The 27,414-nt window shown below is 53.6% G+C and overlaps 2 protein-coding genes across 4 annotated transcripts in view; both read left to right on the top strand.

Annotated features, from left to right (window-relative positions):
* The window catches only part of LOC144725093 (polycystin-1-like protein 2), a 41,899-nt gene extending 26,215 nt beyond the window's left edge, over positions 1–15,684 (top strand). Inside the window, exons 37-47 of the mRNA XM_078604566.1 lie at positions 5,877–6,026; positions 6,419–6,607; positions 7,629–7,828; positions 9,094–9,242; positions 9,508–9,641; positions 10,028–10,155; positions 10,853–11,013; positions 11,566–11,776; positions 12,599–12,700; positions 13,540–13,671; positions 14,210–15,684. Of these exons, the coding sequence (XP_078460692.1) occupies positions 5,877–6,026; positions 6,419–6,607; positions 7,629–7,828; positions 9,094–9,242; positions 9,508–9,641; positions 10,028–10,155; positions 10,853–11,013; positions 11,566–11,776; positions 12,599–12,700; positions 13,540–13,671; positions 14,210–14,299 (1,646 nt within the window). The 3' untranslated portion in view covers positions 14,300–15,684. The remainder of the gene's footprint in view (positions 1–5,876; positions 6,027–6,418; positions 6,608–7,628; positions 7,829–9,093; positions 9,243–9,507; positions 9,642–10,027; positions 10,156–10,852; positions 11,014–11,565; positions 11,777–12,598; positions 12,701–13,539; positions 13,672–14,209) is intronic.
* Positions 15,685–19,467: 3,783 nt separating this feature from the next.
* Positions 19,468–27,121, top strand: EIF2B4 (eukaryotic translation initiation factor 2B subunit delta). 3 transcript variants are annotated; one of them, XM_078604557.1, is made up of 12 exons: positions 19,468–19,679; positions 20,606–20,735; positions 21,718–22,065; positions 22,632–22,714; positions 22,931–23,022; positions 23,792–23,906; positions 24,140–24,216; positions 24,342–24,444; positions 24,556–24,683; positions 24,895–25,072; positions 25,616–25,796; positions 26,677–27,121. In XM_078604557.1, the coding sequence occupies exons 2-12, from the start codon at positions 20,606–20,608 to the stop codon at positions 26,871–26,873; spliced, it is 1,632 nt and encodes a 543-aa protein (XP_078460683.1). In that variant the 5' UTR covers positions 19,468–19,679; the 3' UTR covers positions 26,874–27,121. The 3 variants fall into 3 exon arrangements, with proteins under 3 accessions (XP_078460683.1, XP_078460685.1, XP_078460684.1); XM_078604558.1 differs by having other exon boundaries at positions 19,678–19,724; XM_078604559.1 differs by lacking the exon at positions 21,718–22,065.
* The last annotated feature ends 293 nt before the right edge of the window (positions 27,122–27,414 follow it).

Raw genomic sequence — 27,414 nt, 5'->3', positions numbered from 1 at the left:
GAGAGGCTGCCACTCCTCTGTCGGGAGGTGGACCGGTACCGCCTGGATCTCTGGTATTCAGGAGGTCCAGTGGACCGGCTCTCGCTCCTGCCACCATGAGGGGTGGACAGTCCTCTTCTCGGGGCAGGAGACTGCCAAACAACAGGGTGTGGCTCTTCTTCTGAACAAAAGAATGAAGGGGGCGTGGGAGCGTGGCGGTGAGGTGTGGGAAGCTGTAAGCCCCAGGCTACTTTGGTCTCGCCTTCCCATCAACCAGAGGCAAGGAGTGGTGGTCGAAGTTACTTATGCCCCCACTGAAGACGAACATCCGTGGAGGGATACAGGTGTAGTGAGTCCAACTGAGTCGCAGATGTTGTCTTGGGAGCAGCACTATTTATTCAATAACTCAACATAACATAACACAACTTACACTTGGGTGTTGAATGCTCATCTAGCCACGCTACGCTATCCCGGCCCGGACCACAAGCTGGGTCCCGGACCGCGTGGCTAGAGGCTTCTTTTACCCGACGTGGATCTTCATCACCAGCAACACGAAGAACCCCGAGCCCCTCACGGGGCCCCCGTGAAATCGGCCTGGGCTGGGGCTGGCTCCGACCCTCGCCCTGCCCACCTCCTAGATCTCTCGAGCTCTTTCCCGAAGGCTCCCCAAGAGCTCTTTTATACCACGTGACCGCCCAGCGGCCCCCGTCCACAATATCATCCCGTCACGTGTCGGCAAGTCAACCAGCGTATCATGCCACAACGCTGGCTGACACTTCCTCTCGCTCCCTCACCGGGAGCCCGCACCGCACACTGTACGTGGTGCCTCCGCGCTGACCATCGCTCACCCAAGCCCCGCTAGGGCTGGTACTATGCCCAGTAAGCGGGCTACACATAATGCCAAGACATTATCCACCCGGCACCACACAGTGATAATCACAGTCACTACACAGCCAAGGCCGATGAGTGAGATGCCTGTCACAGGTGCTAGCTAAAGTGGCCCCTCGGGATAGAGTCATCTTGTTGGGTGACTTCAATGCCCAAGTTGGTCATGATGCTGGCACCTGTTCTGGAGTGATTGGAAGGCATGGGCCAGATCAGTTCAATAACAACGGCAGGAGGCTGCTAGATTTTTGTGCAGCCTATGGGCTTGTAATTACCAACACGCTGTTCTGGTATCGGCGCATCTACACAACATCATAAATGCATGCCGGGTCCAAGCAAGAACATCTGCTGGACTACATAGTGACGGAACAGCTGATGTGGGCCCATGTCCTTGACACCAGGACCTACCGTGGAGCTGATCTGCCCATTGACCATCGACTTGCCATCCGTAAGATGCGCCTGCTATTCTTCCACTCCGGTGGTGGGTGTACACCCAGGACCCCATTCAAACCCTTAGTGGCATGGTCTCAGCTAGCTGATGAAAGTTGCAAGCGAGAATTTAATCATTGCTTGCGGCTGAAGTTGGCATCGTCCCCCACTTCTCCTGATGTCGAGGGGAAATGGGCGAGGTTTAGGACTGTGGCTCATGCAGCTGCAATGGCTGCTTTGGGTACACGGTTCAGACCTCCCTAGAGACCCTGGCTGACAGAGGGAGGTGTTCAAGCTGGCTGAGAAAAAGCGACAGGGCCACTCTCATCGGCTACAGCATCCCACGTCGGAGAATGAGGAGGCTTACCGCAGCCTTCGCTCGGAGGTTCGGAGAGCCGTGAAGCGCTGCAAGGATGGGTGGTGGTCGTGGGTTGCTGAGGAGATGGCCTCAATGGCCCGCGATCACAAATCGCTCTTTAATTCCATCAAAAAAGTAACCTGCAGCGCCACACCTATTACCATCATTAGAGGAAAGAACGGTGATCAAATCTCCGACCCCTAGAAACAGGTTTGCAGATTTGCTGAGCATTTCTGTGAAGTCCTGGGGGAGGGGAAATCCCTCGACATAGAAAACATCGTAGGTGGCTGAGGTGCCATCTGTTGAGGAAGTTCTAAAGGTGATCCAGAGTCTGAGACCAGGAAAGGCACCGGGCAGAGATGATCTCCCAAGCGAAATGTTGAGGGAGGGTGGCGTTTGTGCACAGAGTGCCCTACATGACATCATAACAACAGTCTGGATCACTAGACGGGTACCACGGGATTGGAAGGATGCCCTTGTGGTCCTCCTCTTTAAGAAGGGGGACCGCACACACTGTAACAACTACAGGGGCATCTCACTCCTGAGTGTGCCAGGAAAGGTCCTGGCAAGGATTATTCAACATCGCCTTGCCAGTCACGCTGAGGAGAGGCTTGCGGAGCCTCAATGTGGTTTCAGGAAAGGACGGTCCTGCACAGATGCCATATTTTCTGTCCGTTTGCTACAGCAGAGGTGTAGGGAATTCCAACAAAACCTACATCTCTGCTTTATTGACCTGGTCAAGGCCTATGGTACCATCAGTAGGCCTCAGCTCTGGGTTGTTCTTCGTGCTTTCGGAGTCCCTGACCTTCTGCTCATGATCATTAAGGACCTTCATGATGGTGAGCGGGCCTGAGTAAAACTACATGGCCGGGAGTCGGAGTCATTCCCTGTTCACCTTGGGGTGCGACAGGGATGTCCTCTGGCTCCCACATGATTTAACATCTATTTTGACCACGTAGTTTGTGAAACCTTCAATAGCTGTACCGGGGGAATTTCCATTTGGTACAGATATAATGGGAGGCTGATCGATGCTCGGGTGCGATCAAGGGATGGCTCCCTATTGGTCAACCACGTTATGTATGCCGATGATTTGGTAATAGCTGCTCATTCAGAGGAGGAGTTGGAGATGCTGCTGCTGAGACTGGAGCATGCCACTAAGAGGTGGGGCCTTACCATCAGCCCCACCAAAACTAAGCACCTGTCTGGGTATTTTGTACCATCGGACACTCCACCCCCACAACTCCCAATCGGTGATGGGGCAGTAGTGGAGAGAGTGGAGAGTTTCCCATACCTGGGCAGTGTGCTTATGACCGGCTCCAGTTTAACAGCAGAGGTCTCACTCCGAATCAGTTGAGCGGCAATATCTTTTCATCGGTTGCGTAACGCTGTGTGGAAGCTACCTGGTCTGTCGCTCCGCACGAAGCTTCAGGTCTTCTCGGCCACAGTCATTCCCTCCCTTCTCTACGCTTGCGAAACGTGGACCCCCCTAATGGAGCATCTTCGCCGGTTGGAAACATTTAGGCTGGCCTGCCTACGATCCATCCTGGGTTTAACCAGGCTGGATTGTGTGAGGAGCTCACAAATCCTTGAAAGATCTGGTCAAATTCCCATCGGTGAGCTCCTCCGGCAGGCAAGGCTGCGTTGGCTGGGTTATATAGCCCGCATGCCCAGCCACCGTATGCCTAAACAGCTTTTGTTCGGCCGGATCGAGGGGGCTAAACGGGCGCGGCACGGGCTAGAGAAGAGATGGAGTGATGTGGTACAGGAGGACGTGGAGCTGAGTGGACTTGCCGATGACTGGTATCAGCGGTGTCAAGATCGGCCTCAGTGGACGAGGCTCGTGAAGGACGCTACTGGGCAGTTGGAGGCAGTCGCCCTCCAACAACAACGGAGGGCGGAGGAGTGGCGCTCACAACAACGAGCGGAGCGACGGGTGGCTAAAGCACAGCAAGTTGGTACAGTCGGGGGCACAGGTGGTGCATCAGCCAGTCACCTTGGTCATCTCGGTCAGTCGACCCGTGGCACCTGCTGGGTCTGCCCCGTGACCTCCTGCCAGCGGGCGTTCGACACTTCACGTGGCCTCAAAGTGCACTTGGCCTGGCACAAGCGTCGTCGTGGTGACGTCACTGCCACTTAGTGGCGAATGGCGGTTGTTGTTGTTGTTGTATGAGTGTGCGTGTGAAATTGTAGTTTACGAGTGTGTGTAGTTGTGTATACTGTATACGCAGCACTTGCCCCCAGTCTGTTGAGGCTGTATGGAGGATATTAGTCTTTGTACTCGCGTGTGGAGGTGTTCCCGGCTGTATGGGGGGGGTCTTTACCTGTGGGGGGTCTTTACCTGTGGGGGGGTCTTTACCTGTGGGGGGGTCTTTACCTGTGGGTGCATCTGCCTAGGGGCGTTGTTTGTGTTGTGAGTGTGTGTTGTTAGTGCCCGTTGTTAGTGTGTGTTATCGTTGTTAGTGTGTGTTATCGTTGTTAGTGTGTGTTATCGTTGTTAGTGTGTGTTATCGTTGTTTGTTATCGGAGCGTAAATTGTTGTTTAACGAGTTTCTTGGCGGTTTGTTGCGCGTTTTGTTCGTTTTCGCGCGCGTGCGATTCAACGTGCGTCTGTGTACAGTGTTTGTATTACTTGTGTTCTTTGTCCTCGTGTGTGTGTGTATCTGTGTGCGTGTGTGTTTGTCTTTGTGCATGATTATGCGTGCATTGTGTTAATGTGCAGCCTTGTGTGTGTGTATCTGTGTGGGTGTGTGTTTGTCTTTGTGCATGATTATGCGTGCATTGTGTTAATGTGCAGCCTCGTGTGGCTTGCTGCGCAGTGTTTAGTCGCCTGGTGCACGGGGGGGGGGGCTTGAATAGCGGCGCAGGCGCTCACTGCGAAGCGCCCTCCCCCTGGGTGGTTTGTGCCACCAAACACTCCGCTCCCTCAAGTTCGCATTGGCGATGGGGAAGTTGTGGAGAGAGTGGAGAGTTTCCCCCCATACCTGGGCAGTGCGCTCATGACCAAGCCCAGTTTGACACCAGAGGTCTCACTCCGAATAAGTCGGGCGGCAATATCTTTTCATCGGTTGCGTGACGCTATGTGGAAGCTACCTGGTCTGTCGCTCCACACGAAGCTTCGGGTCTTCTCGGCCACAGTCATTCCCTCCCTTCTCTACGCTTGCGAAACGTGGACCCCTCTAATGGGACATCTGCGCTGGTTAGAAACATTCAGGCAGGCTGCTTTGGCTGGGTCATGTAGCCCGCATGCCCAGCCGCCGCATACCCAAGCAACTTCTGTTTGGCCAGATAGAGGGGGCTAAACAGGCATGACACGAACAACTATCGTGACTGCAGGAATTCATGTTCTTGGTTCTTTTGGTCAAGTCACGTAAATAGAAAAAAAGGGGAAAAAAAGGAAAAAGATAAAATAAAAAGCGATCTTCATCAGACGGATGAAGATCGCTTGTGTTGTGATCAAAACGTCGTGGGTTTTTTGCTTTTATTACTTTCAATTTATTATTTTATTTTATTATTTTAAATTCATCTTATAATTGTTTTATTTTCATTTTTTTTATTCTATTTACGTGACTTTACCGAAAGAACCAATAATAGGCATGACACGGGCTGGGGAAGAGATGGACAGATGCGCTACGGGAGGTTATAGAGCTGAGTGGAATTGCCGAAGACTGGTACCAGTCATATCAAGATCGACCTCTGTGGAGGAGGTTCGTGAAGGACGCTACCGGACAGTTGGAGGCAATCGCCCTCTAACATCAACGGAGGGCAGAGGCTTGACACTCACAACAGCGAGCAGAGTGCCGGGGGGATAAAATGTAGCAAGTTGGCACAGTAGGGGGCACAGCTGGTGCATCTTCCAGTCAGTCAGTCAACCCATGGCACCTGGGTCTATCCCGTGACCTGTCAGGGAGGCTTCAACACTTCACGTGCCCTTAAAGTGCACCTGGACTGGCACCAGCACTGTGTTGACGTCACCGCCACTTAGTGGTGAATGGCGGGTGTTGTGTGGGGGAGTGGCAGTGCAATGGTAAGTGCACCCCACGACGAACCCGGCTACATGAGTTCGATTCCTGCTTATGACCTACATCGGTGACATCTTAACTGGTCCCGCCCCTCCCCTCGGTCGAGCCAGCCGGGCGTGGTGCCGGCCCCCGCCGTGTGTGCTGTGTCGGCCTTGATAGTCCGTCAAGGCTACAGGGGATGTGTGTGTGTGTCCATGTCACTACAGACCAGCGGAGCCGAGCGTTGGAGCCGGGTGCCCAGAAGACAGAGCGGAGCCGCGTGGTTTACACTCCTCCATCGAGCACACGCATGGAGCAGCTCAAGAGGCAACACGAAAAGGAGCAGCGCATGTATGGCCTACTCCGGGAAATCCTGGGTTAGCTCTCCCACTCGCCTACTCGCACCCTCCCTCTCACAGGCACTTCCTCGCACTCCTCTCTCTACCGGGAGAGACCCTAGCAGAGTTATTTTGTGTGCGTCCTTACGTTAACGCCCTGCCGTTCGGTGGGGCTGGGAATGCTGAGCAAGCCACGTGTCGGCTGGGATCTGTTTGCATTACTCCTGCGCCAGTCGCTATGCCAATCTCCATGCTAGTTTCTTTCCCAATTGCCATCTTTATGCTTTGCAATCGCTGTGCCAATTACTGTGTTAATTGCTTTGTTGATTCTTGTGCCATGCACCAATTACTCTGCCAACCTCTGAAAATTGCTATGTCGATCTCCGTGCCAATTGTCACACCAATCTGCGTTGTGATCGCCGTGCCTGCAGTGTACATGTGCTTTCTCTGGATGCTGCTGCTCGTGGCGTACGGCCAGCGTGACCCCCACGCCTACCACCTGAACCGCGCGCTTAGCGCCAGCCTCGTTGGGGAGCTGGGCAAGGGCCCCGTCAGCCTCCGGGACGTGTTCTCCTGGGCCAACGCGACGCTGCTGCCCTCGCTGTTCGCGGAGCACCCAGGTGAGCGCGGGCACCCTGGTGCTCATGCGACGTCACTGTGGCCAAAGCCGTTGATGCCACCACCGCACCACCTCGCTACGGACGTGTTCTCCCCTCCACCAGATCCTGCTGCTGTTGGGCAGCGGACATGCGGCGACCTGCAAGATCTGCCCCGATAGTCTCATCCCACCATCTGGCCTTAGGTGTTCACCGAGGTCGCCGGTTTTATGAAGACCGGTCTGATGCCCGTCTCGGCAATCGACCTTCCCCCATCATGCACACGTGGCTCCACACGGCACAGTTGTGTTTGACTGATCATACATACGACACTCACCTGCCATGTTGTCCATGTAGCGCTACGCACACCACATGGACGTCGTGCGGTCAGTTGGCGCCCGCGACTCGTGCACGTTCTTCTTTGGCAAATGTCAGTGCCCATGTAATCCGTCAGCAGGCGCCTTCTCCCCTGGTACTTACTGTCGCACTGCAGACAATTCTAAGTATTTCAGGCACTTTACCACGGTCCTGGGACAGCTATATTTGAGCTCATTCAGGATCCGTGCACGACGAAATGTGCCCGCAGTTGCGCAGTGCCAAATGCTCATCGCACTCGGCCAATAGTGACATTGATATTGTTTTGACTTCCTGTTTGCTGACCTGAAGATGCTCAACGCAGCTTCAAGTGAAACCTGCATCTAATTGCTCAACTTGTGAGGATTGCTCTTCCACTGCAGGTGTGATCTTAAAGGATAATAATTGGCACATTAAATGTGTGTACACTTCGTAATTGTGGCCGAGAGTTTCACAACAAAAACTTGGCCAGACCATTACGTGGCCCAACCTTAACACCAACAATGGTTCGTGATGCTGGCTGCGTTCAACAACAGTTCTACTGAATCCGAAATCAGATTTTTTTTTATCTGACACTCATCTTGAGTCCGTTTTAATTCATGACCACACTCGGAGCCTAAATCGGCACTCGCCAATAACCACGGCACCGCGCTAACCGTAGGTGGTGTCGTCCCCGCGGCGTGGGGCACAGGCTTCCTGGTGGGGGGCACGGCGCGCCTCGTGGGGGCCGTGAGGCTGCGCCAGCTGCGTGTGGCGCCCGGGCGCTGCCGCGTGGCGCCGCCGCTCTCCAGCGTCAGTCCCCCGTGCCGCGCGCTCTACTCCTGGGAGGACGAGGACACGCAGCACTACCACGGGGCGCAGTGGGCCAAGCAGCCGCAGCTCAATGCCACGGTGGCACCCGCTCACCCGACTCTACCCTCCTGCTCCAAATCCTCATGCCCCACCTCCTCCCCATCTTCCCCTTTCCCCCCCCCCTCTTCTTCCAGTGGGATAATAGACACGCACTCTCTGTGGTCACAGACAGCTCGATTAACATCCACCACAGCAGTGGTCCGTGTGTGTGTGTCTGGTACGTAATGGTGTGTGATTTGTGGAGTGGTAGTGTCGCTGTTAGTGCACTCCCCTATGAACCAGCGACCCGAGTTAAATTCCTGCTAACGGCCAACACCACTGACGATTATCACGGGTATTGGGCCTCCCCTAGGTTTACTCAGACTCAAATGAGTACCTGGTGAAATGTGTAAAAACATCGTCACTGGGGAGACAAAGGCGGCCAGGCGTGGTGCTGGCCACCCACCCCCTCCCTCCCTCGTGTACCGTGCCAGCCTTTATAGGTGCTCACTAACAGAATTTGCCCCAAGAGTCTGTTCAGGCTATACGGGGGATCTTTGTCTTTGGTGTGTATAGTGTGGTGTATATGATGTGTGGTATGTGTATGATGTGTGGTGTTGTGTGTGTGGTGTGTGTCTGATGTGTGGTGTTGTGTATGTGGCGTGTGTCTGATGTGCGGTGTTGTGTGTGTGGTGTGTGTGACGTGGTGTGGTGCTGTGTGTGTGGTGTGTGTCTGATGTGTGGTGTTGTGTGTGTGGTGTGTGTCTGATGTGTGATGTTGTGTGTGTGGTGTGTGTGTGGTGTGTGTGACGTGGTGTGGTGTTATGTGTGTGGTGTGTGTCTGATGTGTGGTGTTGTGTGTGTGGTGTGTGTGTGGTGTGTGTGACGTGGTGTGGTGTTGTGTGTGTGGTGTGTGTCTGATGTGTGGTGTTGTGTATGTGGTGTGTGTGACGTGGTGTGGTGTTGTGTGTGTCGTGTGTGTCTGATGTGTGGTGTTGTGTGTGTGGTGTGTGTCTGATGTGTGGTGTTGTGTATGTGGCGTGTGTCTGATGTGCGGTGTTGTGTGTGTGGTGTGTGTGACGTGGTGTGGTGCTGTGTGTGTGGTGTGTGTCTGATGTGTGATGTTGTGTGTGTGGTGTGTGTGACGTGGTGTGGTGTTGTGTGTGTGGTGTGTGTCTGATGTGTGGTGTTGTGTGTGTGGTGTGTGTCTGATGTGTGGTGTTGTGTATGTGGTGTGTGTCTGATGTGTGGTGTTGTGTGTGTGGTGTGTGTCTGATGTGCGGTGTTGTGTGTGTGGTGTGTGTGACGTGGTGTGGTACCCTCAGGGTGATGACGCCGGTGAGCTCTTGGCCGGTGTGTGGCGCTACCGCAGCCAGGCCAAGTCGAGGTCATTCCCGTTGTGGGGCCGCCTGGCGTTCTACCGCGGCGGAGGTTACGTGGCTGAGCTGGGCACGGATCGTGGCCACGCTCAACGGTGCTGCCTCTAGCACCGCACTCAGCACCACACTCACCCCAACCCTCAACACCACTCGGCACTGCACCAAACACCACACATAGCATCGCACTAATCCCAACCCTCAGCACCACATTCAGCACCGCACACTAATCCCAACCTTCAGCACAGAACTCGGCACCACACTGGGCACTGCATGTGACGCATCAGGTGTGCCGTGCATGAGTTCTGACACGTGCTGTGTGTGTGTCTGCGCGTGCTGAATCTCTCCGCGTGCTGCACTCAGGCTGCTGCAGCTGCTGTTCGACAGCAGCTGGCTGGACACGCGCACCAGGGCCGTGCTGCTGGAGCTCACCGTCTACAACGCCAATGTCAACCTCTTCACCACCGCCGCCGTCGTCATGGAAACCAACGGCCTGGGTGAGTAGAGAGCGCCAGAACAGCCGTCATTCTCGCTTCGCTGCTGGACGAAGCCTCTAGCCTGAGGCCAGTCGAGCATGGGACCGATGAGTGTTCATACACGTGTCTGCATCATCATGCAATGCAGTAATCGTCATTTCATAGTCATCGGCCGTGGTCAATCCACTGCTGGCTGAAGGCCTCCGATGGCTCATGATGACTGTGTTGCATCATCCAGCTATGTGTATCCCATGTGCACTCCGTGCCACGTGTGTTCCGTACAGTTTTTACTCTGTGTCGCGTGTACTGTGCACACTGTGTATCACGTGCACTCCACAGCACGTGCACTCCGTGCCACGTGTATTCCACGCCACGTGTACTCCACGCCACGTGCTATGTTGTCACAGGAGGTTTCCTGCCCTGGGTGGAGCTGCACAGCCTGCGCCTGTATCAGTACACGGGGTCTCTGCACATCTTCGTGATGATGGCTGAGATCATCTATTACCTCTTCATCATCTACTACATGGTGGTGCAGGTGCGTGGCAGATGCCCATCGACATAAAAGCAAACGGTCCCTCGAGCGCGAAGAGCCGGGTGGCTGTGTGGTGACTCGCTAGGCCCGGTTCACTCCGCAGCTACTGGGCGACATCGGCAGCAATAGCAGCAGCAGCAGCAGCTTCTCTGTGAACGTCTCTCACCGGAGCGAGTGATCGCGCAGCTGGTTGCTCCCCTGGAGACGGATTCCACCGTCACGCATCGATCGGCTCGGATATTCGTAACGACGCATTTCATCGCTTTCACATTCGTGAAACTAAGATCGGTTGTCACGATCTTGAACGTTGACCGTTGGAGTAAACTGGGGAGAGGAGGCCACTGCGTGCTTGGCAGAGTTATTGTGATAGAGATCAGCGATACATAAAATGTAAAACACAGCAATGGATGAGACAACTTTTACAGCTATTCACCAGTAACCAATGCAGAAGCAACGGCACCGACGGAGCGAGCCACCAGCGCAAATTCGCTTCTGAACCGGAAATCGTGTTGCTCAACCAATAGCTCAGATATGGACAAAGCCGCTGCGGGAGGTAACGTGGACAACACTCAGGTGCGGCGGACCGTGGGGACACGCGCCGGCCCAGGTGGGGGCGTCCATCAGAAGGTGGCCCGTGTACCTCCCCGTGTACCTCCCCGTGTACCTCCCGTGTACCTCCCGTGTACCTCCCTGGCCGCAGGTCAAGACGGTGCGCAGGCTGGGTTGGCGCTACCTGCGCTGCCGCTGGAGTCTGCTGGAGGTGGCCATCATCGTGCTGAGCTGGGCCGGCCTGGCGCTCTTCACCAAGCGCCTGCTGCTGGGGCAGCGCGACGTCGCCCTGCACCTGAAAAACCCCAACAGGTGGGCACGGGTGGACGCACACACACACACGTGTACACACACACACACACACGTGTACACACACACACACACGTGTACACACACACACGTGTACACACACACGTGTACACACACACACACGTGTACACACACAAGCGTGTAAACACACAACACAGGCGTGAGCAGCTCACAATACAAATGTTGGAGTTCAAATTCTGATTGCGGATTGATGCAGCCCATCATCCTTCTACAGTCAATAAAAGGGGTACCACTTTGTGGGAAGTCAATAGTCGTCCTATAGATAGACTCACTCCCTCTACATACGCACATACATATGAGCGTGTGTGTAAGTATATATGGATAAACACACGCAAACGCGCACTTCCACATGTACACCCAAGTAGATGCACACACTCCCGTACTGACGACACCCACATATGCACGCACACAAGCACATGTACACATGAACGCACACGTACGCAAGCAGCGACGCACATCCAAGCTACACTGGAGCCTGCGTAGCTCGGGGTCAGGGTTCATTGATGCCGATGCTGCTTCGGCGTTCTCTCCCAGGTTCGTGAGCTTCTATGAGACGGCGCTGGCCGACTCGGCACTGGGCTACGTGCTGGCGCTGCTGGTGCTGCTGGGCACTGTGAAGCTGTGGCGGCTGCTGCGCCTTAATCCCAAGATGTGCCTGCTGACGGGCGCACTGGCACGCGCCGGGCGCGACATGGCGAGCTTCCTCACCGTGCTGCTCGTAGTGCTGGGGGCGTATGCGCTGTCGGTAAGCACAACGGCGAAGATCCCCCGTATAGCCTTTAACACTGTCATCTATTAAGGCCGGCAGAGCACACGAGGGGGTGGGTGGTCAGCACTGTGCCTGGCCGCCTTTGTCGACCGAGGGCAGGCCCAAGACCATTTCAGATTGCAGCCACTCTCATTGGTTGTGAGCAAGAATCACACTCCATTATGAGGCCTCCTTTGCCAGTAGCGAGATATAGAAATAGGTTTTTACCCTTTCATCTGGCACCAACACTGACACCATTATACAAGGGATCATGTTTGTTTGCATTTTGACTGCTTGTGTTGTGGTTATTGCTAACATGATCCCTTTGTATAAAGGTGTCAGTTTTGGTGCCAGATAAAAGGGTAAAAACCTATTACTAGTCACACTCCACTTACTGGTTTCGAAGCACAACTCGCTCACCACTGCGATCCACAGGCATGCACAAATTCTCACACATACACTCACACATACACATACACATGCACATTCACACATACACATTCACATACACATGCACATTCACACATACACATTCACATACACATGCACATTCACACATACACATGTACACTCACACATATACATTCACATACACATGCACATGCACACATACACATGTACATTCACACATGTACATGCACATTCACACAAACATGCACATACACATGTACACTCACACATACACATACACATGTACACTCACACATACACATGCACACTCACACACATGTACATACACATGCACACTCACACATACACAGGCTGTGGGAGACGAGCGTGACGGTTCGTGCTCCGCTGCCACCCACGTGTTGTGCGCAGTGCCACGTGATGTTCGGCCGGTGCCTGGAGAACTACAAAAGCGTGTGGGATTCACTCCAGACGCTTGTCAGCCTCCAGCTGGGGGCATTCAACTACCGGGAGGTGAGTCACCCTGTGAGGTGAGCCACCCTGTGAGTCACCCTGTGAGGTGAGTCACCCCGTGAGGTGAGTCACCCTGTGAGGTGAGTCACCCTGTGAGTCACCCTGTGAGGTTAGTCACCCTGAGGTGAGTCACCCTGTGAGTCACCCTGTGAGGTGAGTCACCCTGAGGTGAGTCACCCTGTGAGTTACCCTGTGAGGTGAGTCACCCTGTGAGGTGAGTCACCCTGTGAGGTGAGTCACCCTGTGAGTCACCCTGTGAGGTGAGTCACCCTGTCCACCCTCTGGAGCTCACCAGTCAGGGTTTCTTGTTCAGCTGACACAGCCACTACTCTTGCTCAGTGGTGGTCGTGGTGATCAGCTTGACACGGTCACTGAAGCACACGGCGAGAAGACCAATGGGCCTGGACGCCGATCGCCGAGTCTCTGTTATTGAGATACGTTTGAGGTTGTCGCCTGCCACGACATGCCAATCAGACGCGTGGACGTGGAGCAAAATCTGCAAAGTGCACAAATGAGCGCAGAGTGGCCCATGATTTTAGTTTACACCGAGAGGAGGAGCACGCGGTTTGGGGATGTGCGCAGGACGCGCTGTGACCAGAATGGACGATGGCCAGTGGGCAACGCTAACAGCAGAGTGCCAGCCAAAGGAGATAATGTAATGCATTCGACATAACGTCTTCCAAGGAAATGGAGCCATGAAGTCGGCTCGCACGCAGCTGCTTGTTAGATTTTTAAGTTGCGGCACTGCGAGAGGTCTTCATCCAGCGGTGGATAGATCATGGATGGTGTTGAGATCATTGCGAGGGAGAGTTGGGACTGACGTGGCGGTGTCTCCGCAGGTGATGGAGGTGAGCCCTGTGCTCGGACCCCTCCTCATTGGCTCCTGCATCATCTTCATGAGCTTCACCCTCCTCAACCTCTTCATCTCCGTCATCCTTGTCGCCTTCGCCGAGGAGCAGCAGTTGCACGAGGTGAGCGTTGGTGTCCCACAAGCCTTGGGACAAACCCGTTCCCTCCCCCTCACCTCCCCAGTTCCTCCCTTGCGTCTCCCCAATTCATCGCTCTTATCTCCCGTTACCCTCCCTCCCCAGTCTCCCACCAGTACCAGCATGATAGCACGTGTGTTCGGAAAGCGGTGGTGTAGTGGTTAGCACACTGCTATGAATCCGGTGACGCGAGTTCGATTGCCAACCACGGCCAACATCAGTGGTGGGTGATATCCGAACTGGATTTGGGCCTCTCCTAGATCGACTCAGCCTTACATTAGTAGCTGCTGCGGTAAGCATCACTGAGACGAGAATGGTGGGCTGGTGTGGTTCTGATCACACCAACCTTTCGTGCACTATTTTCACCCAAATAGTTTCTCGCTAATAACTTGCCCCAACAATATGTTCAGGCTATTTGGGTGATCTTGTATTTGTGAGAACACATGTGTGAGCATGTTGTGTGTTACCATGCTTGTCTGGGTAGTGTTTTTTGTGAGCACACGTGTCCCGCGTGTCTGCCCAGGCCTCGGAGGAGGAGGAGATCGTGTCTCTGCTGCTCGCAAAGATCTACAGCTTCTGCGGCATCCGGAAACCAGCGAGTGCTGCCGCCTGATTCGCTCCCCTGTGCTGACCTACTCTCCCACGTGCACCCCCACTCCCAATAATCCCCCACTCACTCACCACTCACATCCCATATTCACTCATCACTCACATCCCATATTAATCACTCACATCCCATATTCATCACTCACATCCCATATTCACCCCTTACCCATCACTCACATCCCATATTCACTCACCATTCACATCCCCTATCCACCACTCACATCCCCTATTCACCACTCACTCATCACTCATCCCCTATTCACCACTCACTCATCACTCACATCACCTATTCACTCACCACTCACATCCCCTATTCACTCATCACTCACCACTCACATCTCATTCACTCACCACTCACATCCCCTATTCACCACTCATTCACCACTCACATCCCATATTCACCACTCACTCATCACTCACATCACCTATTCACTCACCACTCACATCCCCTATTCACTCATTACTCACATCCCATATTCACCACTCACTCAAGCTACCACATTTCTGGCTGAACTGGGACACAGTGAACCGGGAGCCCCTCCCTCTCTTGGTCAGCCACACCCCACGTTACATGGCCACGCCCACAAGCAACACCACCCGCAGGCTCCGCCCACTAAAGGCCCAGCCCATTGCTCACAGGCTCCGCCCACTAAAGGCCCAGCCCATTGCTCACAGGCTCCGCCCACTAAAGGCCCAGCCCATTGCTCACAGGCTCCGCCCACTAAAGGCCCAGCCCATTGCTCACAGGCTCCGCCCACTAAAGGCCCAGCCCATTGCTCACAGGCTCCGCCCACTAAAGGCCCAGCCCATTGCTCACAGGCTCCGCCCACTAAAGGCCCAGCCCATTGCTCACAGGCTCCGCCCACTAAAGGCCCAGCCCATTGCTCACAGGCTCCGCCCACTAAAGGCCCAGCCCATTGCTCACAGGCCCCACCCCTGACACGGGTTGCTCCGCCCCTTGCCCGCGTGGGGACCAAGACGTTTTAAACCAGCAAGCACGTGGGGAGTGAGACACCGGGACAGGTTTTTTGAACCGAGACTGTCCCAGCCAAACCAGGACGTATGATGGCTTTACTACCCTCACTCCACCACTCTCCCCTCACTCCACCACACCCGCCACACACCACATATATGTTGGAAAATAATCGCACGAAGGTGTGTGTACCCGCGAGCTTCACCGGTAGTCAGCTGTAGTTAGGGGTAGTTGACCGTAGTTGTGGGCAGTCGGGGGTAGTCATTCGTCTGTGCTGTTCTCTGAAGAATGAACGGCGCTCGCCCCGGGTAACATCCGGAAGCGTGACTTTCCGCTACCCGCACCGTGACAAGGTGCTCCGACCGATGAGCCCACGCCACCGCGTGATCACGAATAATAAATCACCACGTGCACCGTGACCCAGCGTCCGTCTCCCTCGTGTATTTCCTGCCTCCCTCGTGCTCGAAGTGCTGAAGTCCCCTAAGCTGGGGTCATGGGGTTGGGTTTCTAAGCTGGGTTCCATAATCACGAGTTTGTACTGGTGAGTCTCTCGGTTTCTCAGTGACCAAAGTCTCCCAAGTTAGGAGCCTGTGAAACTCCCGAGTCATGAAATCACAGAGTTTCTCCATCTGCTCCTTTGGCTTCTGTTTCTTGGCCGGAGACTGTTAACAAAGCCCTGTGGGTCCCAGGAAATCTGGGCCATAATTTTTGGCAACTGAACGGGCAATCAGGGCTTGACCCTGGATGTGGGTGCTGCTGGAGGACCCCTCGCTGTGGAGAATATTTTTCGAGAAGTCTCAGAATCGAACCTTATTGGCGCTCATCAACATTCACAAGCAGCCTCCCATAGTCCCCTCAGCTTCACATTGTGGCGTATCAGTGGGGAATCCTACAAAAGAGTGAGCATGGGATACCAAGAGCTGCCTCATCGGTGGCATGGGCCAGGAACGACATCGGCCCCCTGTGGTCTATCCGTGCTCACAACGTGGCATATTGGTGGCAAAGCAATTCCGACTGCAATAACTTCACGTTGCCGCGATCCCGAGTCTCAGAATTATGCCGCCGCCCTGGACAAACACGTGCATAGCTCTACCATGTGTGTTCCGAGTGTACCGCATTGTTTGGCATGGTGTCCAACGTTTCGTTCCACGTATTGGGGAGCTTATTCAGGAACTGAGTGGAGCGGCTGGAGCTCTGTGGGCGGGGCTACCCGAGTCGTGGGCGGGGCCAACGTCAGAGCCGGGAGGCTGCCCCCTCCCCGTGTGGGTTGGAGCGAGTGGCTGAGTGGACTTGGCTCTCCGTCCCAGGTGAAGTCTCCCAGACACGTGGTCACCTGATTTAAACTATCTTAGCTGGTCACGTATACTACACACGTAGACATAGGTACTGCATCCCTGGAAAATGCCGTGTTAGGCAATGCCGCGTTCGCCAAATAATAGGCGGTATGGTAAAAACAGGGTTGCGTTCCTGGATTGTAGCCATTGGTGTTGTATTAAAGGACACTGAGTCGCTCTCCCTTTCTTGTGTGTGTGCAGTTCACTGTTTTTCTATGTCACCTCAAGTCCTCAACATTAAAACCTTCGTCTCCAATAACGTCACTTGAACGTCACTTGAACGTTCACGATTCGCCATCCAGATGTCCGTATAACGTCCTCAATGACCGGACGGCTACAAGCATGCGGCAATGTGAACATGTGTTGTGCGCGATTTACTCACAAGCCGATTAATCTCTACACCTTCCAGCGAATACTGCGCCTCACGACTCACTCAGGACAACTCAGGACTCTGCGTTAACCGTGGAAACATCACCCACGTGTTTCTGAAATACTACACATCATTACACTTTGTGCGGCATAAATCTTGACTTAGCGCTTTCGTGGCTGTAGGAATTCATATTCTTTGGTCTTTTGGTAAAGTCACGTAGATCGTAATCTGGATTTGAAGTTTTCGTTCTTTTTTCGTTCACGTAGATAGGTTCAAAGAAAATAACAAAAATAAAAAACTACGTTTCGATCGAAACACGACGACCGCTTGTGTTGCGATCGAAACGTAGTTTTTTTGTTATTTTTTGTTGTGTCCTTTGACCCTATCTACGTGACTTTACCGAGATAATATTTGTACGGCATTGCCGCAACACGCGGCCACGAAGCCAGGCGACGAAGCCCTCTCCTGGTGGCCGGACCCGACGTCTCACGGGGACAGACGCGGGCCCTGTGGTAGCGGCGTCTGCTGCCACCTCGTGGCTCAACGTGGCGCAATGACAACCTGCGGTGTATACCTGTGGTGTGTGCCTGCCCCGTCTTTCACTTTGAAGACGTTTATCTAACCCCGACTGAACAAGTCGACAGAATGAATAGCAAAGTGCCCGGACGAGTGTCGTGGGGGTCACTCGGCCACGCTTCTCGCTGGTTAGCGTCGGTTGCTGAACGAATTTAGATGTTTCCGTACTTCCCAAATCCAGTCACGGAATGTCCACAGCAGCCGGCATCTCCTGCCGTGCTCATGGTCGTGTGCCGATAGCAGTAAATATATATATTAAATATATTGAAAAATATCACAACACGTCCAACGGAAACAACACTCAGGCAATACCCGAACCTTATATAAATACCATGGAATTACACTCAGAAAGCAGTGGATTATAGAAGCCACACAGGGTAGAGAGACGTCATCCCAAGAAGAGAAGTGGGCGGCAGGGCCAGGAGGGACGCTGGGCCCCGACGGCCGAGACGAGTGACGGAGCGGCAGCCAGAGGATGCAATCATTCAAGGGGCCGACTCCCGAGGAGATGGATCAATGTTGGTGGATTATCACATCCCAGGATCGTGAGAGGTTGTTGGTGGCTAAGGGAGGCCATCATCCAGCAGTGGTTAGATCGTGGCTGATGATGCTGAAAATTGAAAACACGGGGCACATTTGACTGTGTGATGTTCGCTCGCTGTGAGTATTTTGGTGTTCGTTGTATTTTAGTGATGTCGCTATGAGTATTTTAGTGATGTCGCTGTGAGTATTTTAGTGATGTCGCTGTGAGTATTTTAGTGATGTCGCTGTGAGTATTTTAGTGATGTCGCTGTGAGTATTTTAGTGATGTCGCTATGAGTATTTTAGTGATGTCGCTGTGAGTATTTTAGTGATGTCGTTGTGAGTATTTTAGTGATGTCACTGTGAGTATTTTAGTGATGTCGCTGTGAGTATTTTAGTGATGTCGCTGTGAGTATTTTAGTGATGTCGCTGTGAGTATTTTAGTGATGTCGCTATGAGTATTTTAGTGATGTCGCTATGAGTATTTTAGTGATGTCGCTGTGAGTATTTTAGTGATGTCGCTGTGAGTATTTTAGTGATGTCGCTGTGAGTATTTTAGTGATGTCGCTGTGAGTATTTTAGTGATGTCGCTGTATTTTAGTGATGTCGCTGTGAGTATTTTAGTGATGTCGCTGTGAGTATTTTAGTGATGTCGCTGTGAGTATTTTAGTGATGTCGCTGTGAGTATTTTAGTGATGTCGCTGTGAGTATTTTAGTGATGTCGCTGTGAGTATTTTAGTGATGTCGCTGTGAGTATTTTAGTGATGTCGCTGTGAGTATTTTAGTGATGTCACTGTGAGTATTTTAGTGATGTCGCTGTGAGTATTTTAGTGATGTCACTGTGAGTATTTTAGTGATGTCGCTATGAGTATTTTAGTGATGTCGCTGTGAGTATTTTAGTGATGTCGCTGTGAGTATTTTAGTGATGTCACTGTGAGTATTTTAGTGATGTCGCTGTGAGTATTTTAGTGATGTCGCTGTGAGTATTTTAGTGATGTCGCTGTGAGTATTTTAGTGATGTCGCTGTGAGTATTTTAGTGATGTCGCTGTGAGTATTTTAGTGATGTCGCTGTGAGTATTTTAGTGATGTCGCTGTGAGTATTTTAGTGATGTCGCTGTGAGTATTTTAGTGATGTCGCTGTGAGTATTTTAGTGATGTCACTGTGAGTATTTTAGTGATGTCACTGTGAGTATTTTAGTGATGTCGCTGTATTTGTGATGTCGCTGTGAGTATTTTAGTGATGTCGTTGTGAGTATTTTAGTGATGTCGCTGTGAGTATTTTAGTGATGTCGCTGTGAGTATTTTAGTGATGTCGCTGTGAGTATTTTAGTGATGTCGTTGTGAGTATTTTAGTGATGTCGCTATGAGTATTTTAGTGATGTCACTGTGAGTATTTTAGTGATGTCGCTGTGAGTATTTTAGTGATGTCGCTGTGAGTATTTTAGTGATGTCGTTGTTAGTTCGTTGATCGCTGCGGCCACGCGAGACGCGACGCTGACGACAGTAACAGCGTGAGGCGCACTGTACGTGCAGGGTGCGCCCCACTGCGCATGCGCCGTAGGCCACGTGACGTACAGTGCTGTTGCAGCAGTCGGCAAGGCTCCCAACGAGGTGCGAGGGTCCCCCTCTCCCCGCGTCTCCCTCCTCTCTACCCAGGTCCCCTTTCTCCCGGTATCCCCTTTCTCCCGATCTTCCTCCCTCCCAGAGTCCCATCTTACCCAAGTCCTCTCTGTCTTCTGGTTCTCCCACTCCTTCCCCCCCTCTCCCCGTGTCCCCTCGGGTCCCCCCTCTCCCCCCGTCCCCTCTGCGTTGTCCCCCCGCTCCCCGTGTCCCCCCGTGTGCCCCCCTCTCCCCGTGTCCCCCCGCTCCCCGTGTGCCCCCTTCTACCTGGGTCTGTCATCTCCCCGTGTGCCCCATCTCCCTCCCTCCCTGTGTAATTTTCCTGAAGCTACCGGGTCCATCCCGATTCGTCCGGGATAATCGCGGTAGTTTAAGAAAGTCTGCTCCGTGTTCGCTGTGAAGCTTTTGCGAGATTCAGGATTTGTCTCCGTTTACAAACGCGTGGCCTCACCCACTCCACGTTCCCGGTGCCGCGCCGCGCACTTCACGCACATCCAGGGCCCGCCCGTGTGGGCGGGGCTAGTGCGTGAGTGGGCGGGGCTAGTGAGTGAGTGGAGGGGGCTAGTGCGTTAGTGGGCGGGGCTAGTGCGCGAGTGGGCGGGGCTAGTGCGTGGGTGGGCGGGGCTAGTGCGTGAGTGGGCGGGGCTGGTGCGTGAGTGGGCAGGATAGATGGGGCTAGTGCGTGGGTGGGCGGGGCTAGTGCGTGAGTGGGGGGGGCTAGTGAGTGGGTGGGCGGGGCTAGTGCGTGAGTGGGCGGGGCTAGTGCGTGAGTGGGCGGGGCTAGTGTGAGTGGGCGGGGCTAGTGCGTGAGTGGGCGGGGTTATATAAAACTGGGCGGGGGAAGGGTTACGGGGTCCCCGCGTGTCCCGGTCGAGCGTCCCAGAAGTGTGGTGGCGTCGCCCTCCCGCTCCCCGCAGATGGAGGCGGTTCCCGAACTCTCCAAGGAGGAGAAGCAGAGGCTACGCAAGGAGAGGAAGCAGCAGCAGAAGAAGAAAAAGAACAAGGAGGAAGTGCACGGGGACACAGGCGACAGTGGGGGAGGTTCAGGTTGGTGCGGTGTGAACGTTGCATGGGTGATCTGGTGATTGCTACTCACTCTGAGAAGGAGTTGGATGATCTGCTGCTGAACCTGGAGCTTGCCACCACGAAGTGGGTCCTTACCATCAGCCCCACCAAAACCAAGCACCTGCCTCGGTATTTTGTGTGAACAAACACTCACGCCCACAAATCCCCACGGGTATTGGGGCAGTTGTGGAGAGAGTGGAAAAGTTTCCGATACTGGGCAGTGTGCTTATGACCGACCAGCTTCGGTTTGGCAGCAAAGGTTTCATTACGAATCAGTCCATTGGTGTTATCTTTCATCAGCTGTGTAACGCTGTGTGGAAGCTACCTGGTCTGTCACAACACACGAAGCTTCAGGTATTAGCGTTGAAAGATCTCGAAACAATCCCATCGGTGAACTCCTCCGGCAGGCGAGGCTGCATTTGCCGCATGCCCAGCCACCGTATGCCCAAGCAGCTTCTGTTTGGCAGGATAGAGGGGACTAAACGGGCGCAGGACGAGCTTGAAAAGAGATGGGAATGTGGAGTTGAGTGGACATGTCGGTAACTGATACCAGTGGTGTCAGATCGGCCTCGTGAAGGATGCAACGCTCACAACAACGAGCGGAGCGTCGGGCTACTAAAACGCAGCGAGTAGGTACAGTGGGGAGCAAAGGTGGTGCACCTGCCAGTCATCTCAGTCAGTCAACCCATGACACCTGGGTCTGTCCCATGACCTGCCAGCGTACCTTCGACACTGAACTTGGCCTCAAAGCACATCTAGCCTGGTACAAGCATGGTGATGTCACCATCACTGAGTGGCGAATTGTGGCTGTTAGTGTAGTTGCTGTGTGGGTGTATCTCTGTGTGTAGGCGTGTGAGTGTATCTCTCTGGGTGTAGGTGAGTGGGTGTAGGTGTGTGGATCAGTAGTGCCTGGGTGGCATAGTGAGGATTCGTTTCCCTGCCACCCCGCGTTTCCCTCTCTCAGAACCGGCACCAGCGGCGCCACCCATCCCGGCCGCGGCTACAGCGAGTGGCGATGGGAGGGATTGTGGGGTCAGGGTGACTGCCCCCCCCACCCCCTCCCCTCCCTCCACCTCCACTTCGGCCCTTACGAACGAGAGGGGAGCTCCGGGAGAAGCGAGTGGGCCCGGCAAGAGCAAGGCGGAGTTACGCGCAGAGCGGCGCGCACGCCAGGAGGCCGAGCGGCTCGGCAAGACCTCGAAGCGCGGGGGGGATAGCGGTGCCCTCGCCCCTTGCGCCTCTGCCAAATCTCGGGGAGCCGGCCCAACCACCGACCCGAAACCCAAACCCCCTGGGCTGGACGGGGGCCCCGGTGAGAGCAGTGGGGTCGGCACCCCCTTAACCGCATGTGAATGTCTCACGTGCCCCCCCCTCCTCCCACCTCGTGGTGATGCGCAGCATGTGGGGTGAGGTTTGCGTCCGGCAATGTTGCGTTCACTTGTGTTGGGCTGTGATGTGTTAAGTTTTCTTAAATTGTTGCATAATATCAGGATATGTCAAGTAGGTATATGTGTATCCTGAAATTGTGCTGTGCTGTGTCATGTTACGTTGTGAATTGTTCAGTCACGTGTTGTATTAAAATGTGTTAAGTTGTGTTGTGTACCAGGTGGCTCAGCGGTAGAGCGAGTGGATTGCAACAAGGTTGTGAGTTCAAATCTGACAGGAATGTGGAATTTCCACCACTGCCTCTGCAGGACTGTAAAGAGATAAGCACTGCCTCAACGACCATTTAGCAAAAACTCATATTTATTTGTTTTGAGTTGTTACTTTGTGTTGATTTTAGTTTAATTACGACTAGTTGTGTTGCGATGCGATCTATTGAATTGTGTTGTGGCCCATTCTTATTGAGGTTGAGTTGAGTTGCCGGTGTGTGCGCAGTGGTGAAGCGTGTCTCGGAGCACATGCAGGCCGACGACCCGGCCGCTCAGAAGAAACTCGCCAAGAAACTCGAGCGGCAGCAGGTGCCACTCACCTCGCTCGCCACGCTCGCCACGCTCGCCACGCTCGCCTCGCTCGCCACGCTTACCATGCTCACAAACTCTCACTTTCCTCACCTTACTCGCCACACTAAGCTCACCTCGCTCACCCCACTTACCTTGCTCGCCCCACTCACCTCTCGCTCTGCTGACCATTCTCACTCAGCACGCTCATCACTCTCACCACTGTCACTCACGCAGGTGCCACAGCGAACGGACTCGACACGCAAGGTCACTCTCTTCTCCCACCTGCACCAGTACAGCCGGCAGATGTCCCTCACTCACTCCCTCAGGTACCTCACCCCGTGTCTCACTCGGGTACCTTACCCCATGTCCACTCACTTCCTCACGCTGTGTGTCATTCACACTTTGACCCTGTCTCTCACTCGGGTACCTCACTCAGGTTCTCACCCGTGTCCACTCATTCACCCAACCGTCACTTTGTGTCTTAATCACTCAGGTACCTCATCCCGTGTTCACTTACGACCTCGCCCTATATCTCAATCACACCCTGTGTCTCACTTACGCTGGCACTCTGTGTGTACCGTGTACTGTGTAAGCGATGTGTTTCCCCTCTGGCACCGCTATGTAATCTGTGTGTGTACTGTGTATCCTATGTATGTACTCTGGGTACTTTGTAACCTATTTGTGTGTACCCGAGCTGCACTGTGAAACCTGTGTGTGTACTCTGTACTGTGTAACCTATTTGTGTGTGTACTCTGGCTGCTCAGTGTAACGTGTGTGGGTGTGTGTATTGTTGAGAGTAGTAGCACAGTGGTTAGCGCTCTGCCCTACAAACTCGGCGACCCGATTTCGATTCCTGCTCACAGCCAACACAACTGACGATTATCTGAACCAGTCCTGGGCCTCCACTAGGTCGACTCAGCCACAAATGAGTTTGACATCACCACTGGGGAGACAAAGGTGGCCTGGCGTAGTTCTGGTCACCCACCTCGTCGTATTCTGTGCCACCCTACATAGGTGATCGCTAACAGCACTTGCCCCAACAGTCTATTAAGGCTATACAGGGGATCTTTGTATTTTAATTTATTCTGCACGCAGCCTGTCTTCGTGTGTGATCCACCCGTCCGTGCTGCGGCTGGGCCTGCAGTACTCCCAGGGCCTCATCACGGGCTCCAACGCGCGTGCCGTTGCGCTGCTGCACGTGTTCAAGCAGGTGCCGCCACACAGCAGCGCCCGACACGCGCACGCACGTACTCACGCGGGGCACGGCAGCCGTAGCCGGCAGGGGGGGCCCCATACCACTGAGGTCGCGGCACTGCTCAGGCCGCGGTACCGACACCATTTCTCCATCGCGTACTGGCATTGTAGAGCGATTGTGGTGATTGTGGATTGTCGAGTGAGCGATGGCGTTGCGATCCTCCTCCTCCGTGCTCTTGCTGTGCGCAGGTGATCCGTGACTACTCCACGCCCCTCAACGAAGACCTGTGCCGCGACCTGGTCAACAAACTTAAGCCCGACATCAGGTGACTCGCCACTCACCCTGTGAAGCCTAAACCCAGCCCGCAGCCAATCTTTGGACTGGAGATCGGCGCTGGGCTTGAGGAGGAGTTGAGAAGCTGAGCTGACCCATGTCTACTCCTCCCTGCAGCTTCCTGAATCAGTGCCGACCCTTGGCTGTGAGCATGGGCAATGCCATCAAGCATCTCAAGAGCTGCATCAGCAGCATCCCTGCCGGCACTCCCGAGAGACAGGTGTGTGTGCATCTAGAGACAGATGCCTGTGTGTCTTGACAGGTGTGTGTGTGTCTAGACAGTTGTGTGTGTGTGTGTGTCTAGACAGTTGTGTGTGTGTCTCTCGCTCAGGCCAAGGAGTTGCTGTGCGATTGGATCGACAGCTTCGTACAGAATAAGATCGAGCTGGCGGCCAAGGCCATCGCAGACTTCGCCATTCAGAAAATCAAGGACGGCGACACGATCCTGGTGTACGGATGGTACGAGCTTACCCAGTCACGTACACACGCACACACGTGTATGCACACTGCTCGCCTGCACCATGTGTACGCGTACAGACACGTCCTAGACACTTCGCACATACATTCGCCATGGTCAAGGGATAGGCCCGGTGCCTATGCGTTTTACTGACCGAGATGACTGACAAGATGACTGAATTTCACCACACACGCTCTCACCGCCACGCCCCAGCTCGTCGCTGGTGAACAGGGTGCTCGTAGAGGCACGAACGCGGGGCCGCACGTTCCGTGTCGTGCTGGTGGACAGCCGGCCCCGCATGGAAGCACGCGAGGCGATGCGGCGCCTGGTCCGCCACGGCGTGCCCTGCACCTACGTCCTCGTCACGGCACTCGCCTACGCCATGCAGGAGGTGAGGCCCGTGCCGTCGCACCGCGATTGGCCGCCCCCACTTCCCAGGACCCCCCCCCCCCACCCTGCGAGGCACACCCTGCGTGACGTGGTCAGTGCTACTGATGACGTCACCAAGCCTTGCCGGTCACCTCCCGTCCAGCGGCACACGTGCGAAGACGCACTATTTTTGTATTTGCCGATTGGTGGAGTGATAGAACCGATGGTCAACCGTGATGAATTATGGGAGAACTCTGAACAGATATCCTATTACTTGCAACTCAGATTGTTTACAGCTATAGGGCCATGGATACTATTGTCCTTGGCACTATTGTTATTTGTGACAATCCACAGTTTTCCCATCCTTCTTTGCAGAACTATTTTGCTTTTCGCATTTTTGCAGCCTAGTTGAGTGGCACATTCTACTTGCGATTACCTGCAATTTGTTTTCCCATGGAATAAAGCCACACATACTAGGATTCCCCACAGCACCACAGATACCAAGAATCCTCCTGTACCTAAGTGTATGGACAAACCGAGGTCTCGTTGGTGCTGTCGCTTCCAGGTGTCCAAGGTGTTTCTGGGTGCCCACGCTCTCCTGGCCAACGGCTACGTGATGTCGCGCCTAGGCAGCTCGCAGGTGACGCTGGTGGCCAGGGCCTACAACGTCCCCGTGCTCATCTGCTGCGAGACATACAAGTTCTGCGAGCGCGTGCAGACCGACTCCTTCGTGTCCAACGAGCTCGGTAATCGGCGCCCATCCCCGCTCACTAAACACTGGCCATGGCGTGGCCATCAAGATGTCTCATTGCTACCAATGCTTTCTTCCCTCTGCCAATCACGCAGCGACTGCACCACACAGACCTCTTAGACGAAACCCGTAATTCTGCCTCAAGTCTCCCACCATCTGTTCTTAGGTTTTCCACTTGGTCGCCGCACTCGTAGAGACCGCTCCGATGCTGGTCTTGGCATTATTACATTTGGTATTTGCCAACGATGTGAATAGCAAATGCTTGAAGTATCTCTTCAGGTAATTTCTATTTAGCGTTTTTATTGCTGGTGGATTTCCTTCTGCTGGGTGCATTATGTTAAAATGACGACCCTTTCCTTTTTATTCAACATTTGATGCAGCACATGTCAAAAGGCAGCCACATGACCCTTATCATATTTTTGGTTCTTTCGGTAAAGTCACATAGAAGGTAAATAATAAAGTAATATAAATATTAAATTTTTATTATTTAATATTTAAATATTCCCATTATTTTATTATTTCCCTTCTACGTGACTTTACCAAAAGAACCAAGAATATGAATCCCTGCAGTCACGAAAGCTTTAATTTAAAATCACCCTTATTGTCAAACCTAAAAACGTGATCATGGTCACTTCTGGTTTTGGTCAATAAGGTTAAATTGGGCATGTATTTTTGTGTCTGGTTAGACCTTAAATGGTTACCTGATGCGGTGTGAACATCAGCACTGGGCATGGTGCTGGTCATCCACCCCGTCGTGCCACACTGTCGGCCTTCAAAGGTGCTAATCGCTAACAGCACTTGCCCCAACAGTCTGTTTAAGGATATATGGGGGATCTTTGTCTGTGTGTCTGCACGGGAACTCTGCGTCCCCCAAGACGACCCGGACAACCTGGTGTGCTCACGCGGGGACGAGACTCCCCTGAGCGGCTGGCGCGACGTGCCCAGCCTCAAGCTGCTGAACCTGGTGTATGACGTGACGCCGCCCGACTTTGTGGCCATGGTCATCACGGACGTGGGCATGATCCCCTGCACGTCGGTGCCAGTCGTGCTGCGTGTCAAGAGCGACGACTGAGGGCAGCGGCGCAGTGGTCTACCCCGCTCCTGTCACCGTGCGATTTTTGCTGGGCCTGTGCATCTCTGCATAGGGAGCTCGCGTAGTGGCTTTGGTGAATGGGTGACAACCTTGCTCTGCTTGGTAAATGATTCCACCACAGCGCACGTGCACCCAATTACCTGCGATATTTGTGTGTGCGCATAATGAAGGGTGAGAATAAACGTGTGCTGAACTTTTAGGTGCTCGTGAACAGCACATGGAAGTTACACTTGTGTCTTTGTGTGCAACTGCGTTTTTGGTTGGGAATTATATTTGATTTGGTCAGAAACTGCAATTCCTTGTTTACATAAATAGGTTGCTCAGCAGGCACAATGTTTACCTATTTCACTTTCAAAGTGTTAATAGTAAAAAAATGGGCAAGTCCGTGCCACTAACACCTACAGGTGTCCACATACACAAAATGCACATGTTTGTATTCCAGGAGAATGGTTCTACATTCAGCGTGTGTGTTGTGCTGCGTGCATTCATTACTGGAGCCGTAGATGAGTGAGGCAAGAGG

Source organism: Lampetra planeri, chromosome 22 (assembly GCF_965212315.1).
Source record: "Lampetra planeri chromosome 22, kcLamPlan1.2.h2, whole genome shotgun sequence".
NCBI lineage: Eukaryota > Metazoa > Chordata > Hyperoartia > Petromyzontiformes > Petromyzontidae > Lampetra > Lampetra planeri.
The sequence above is the reverse complement of the archived record's forward strand: the minus strand, read 5'-3'. Positions and strand labels throughout refer to the sequence as shown.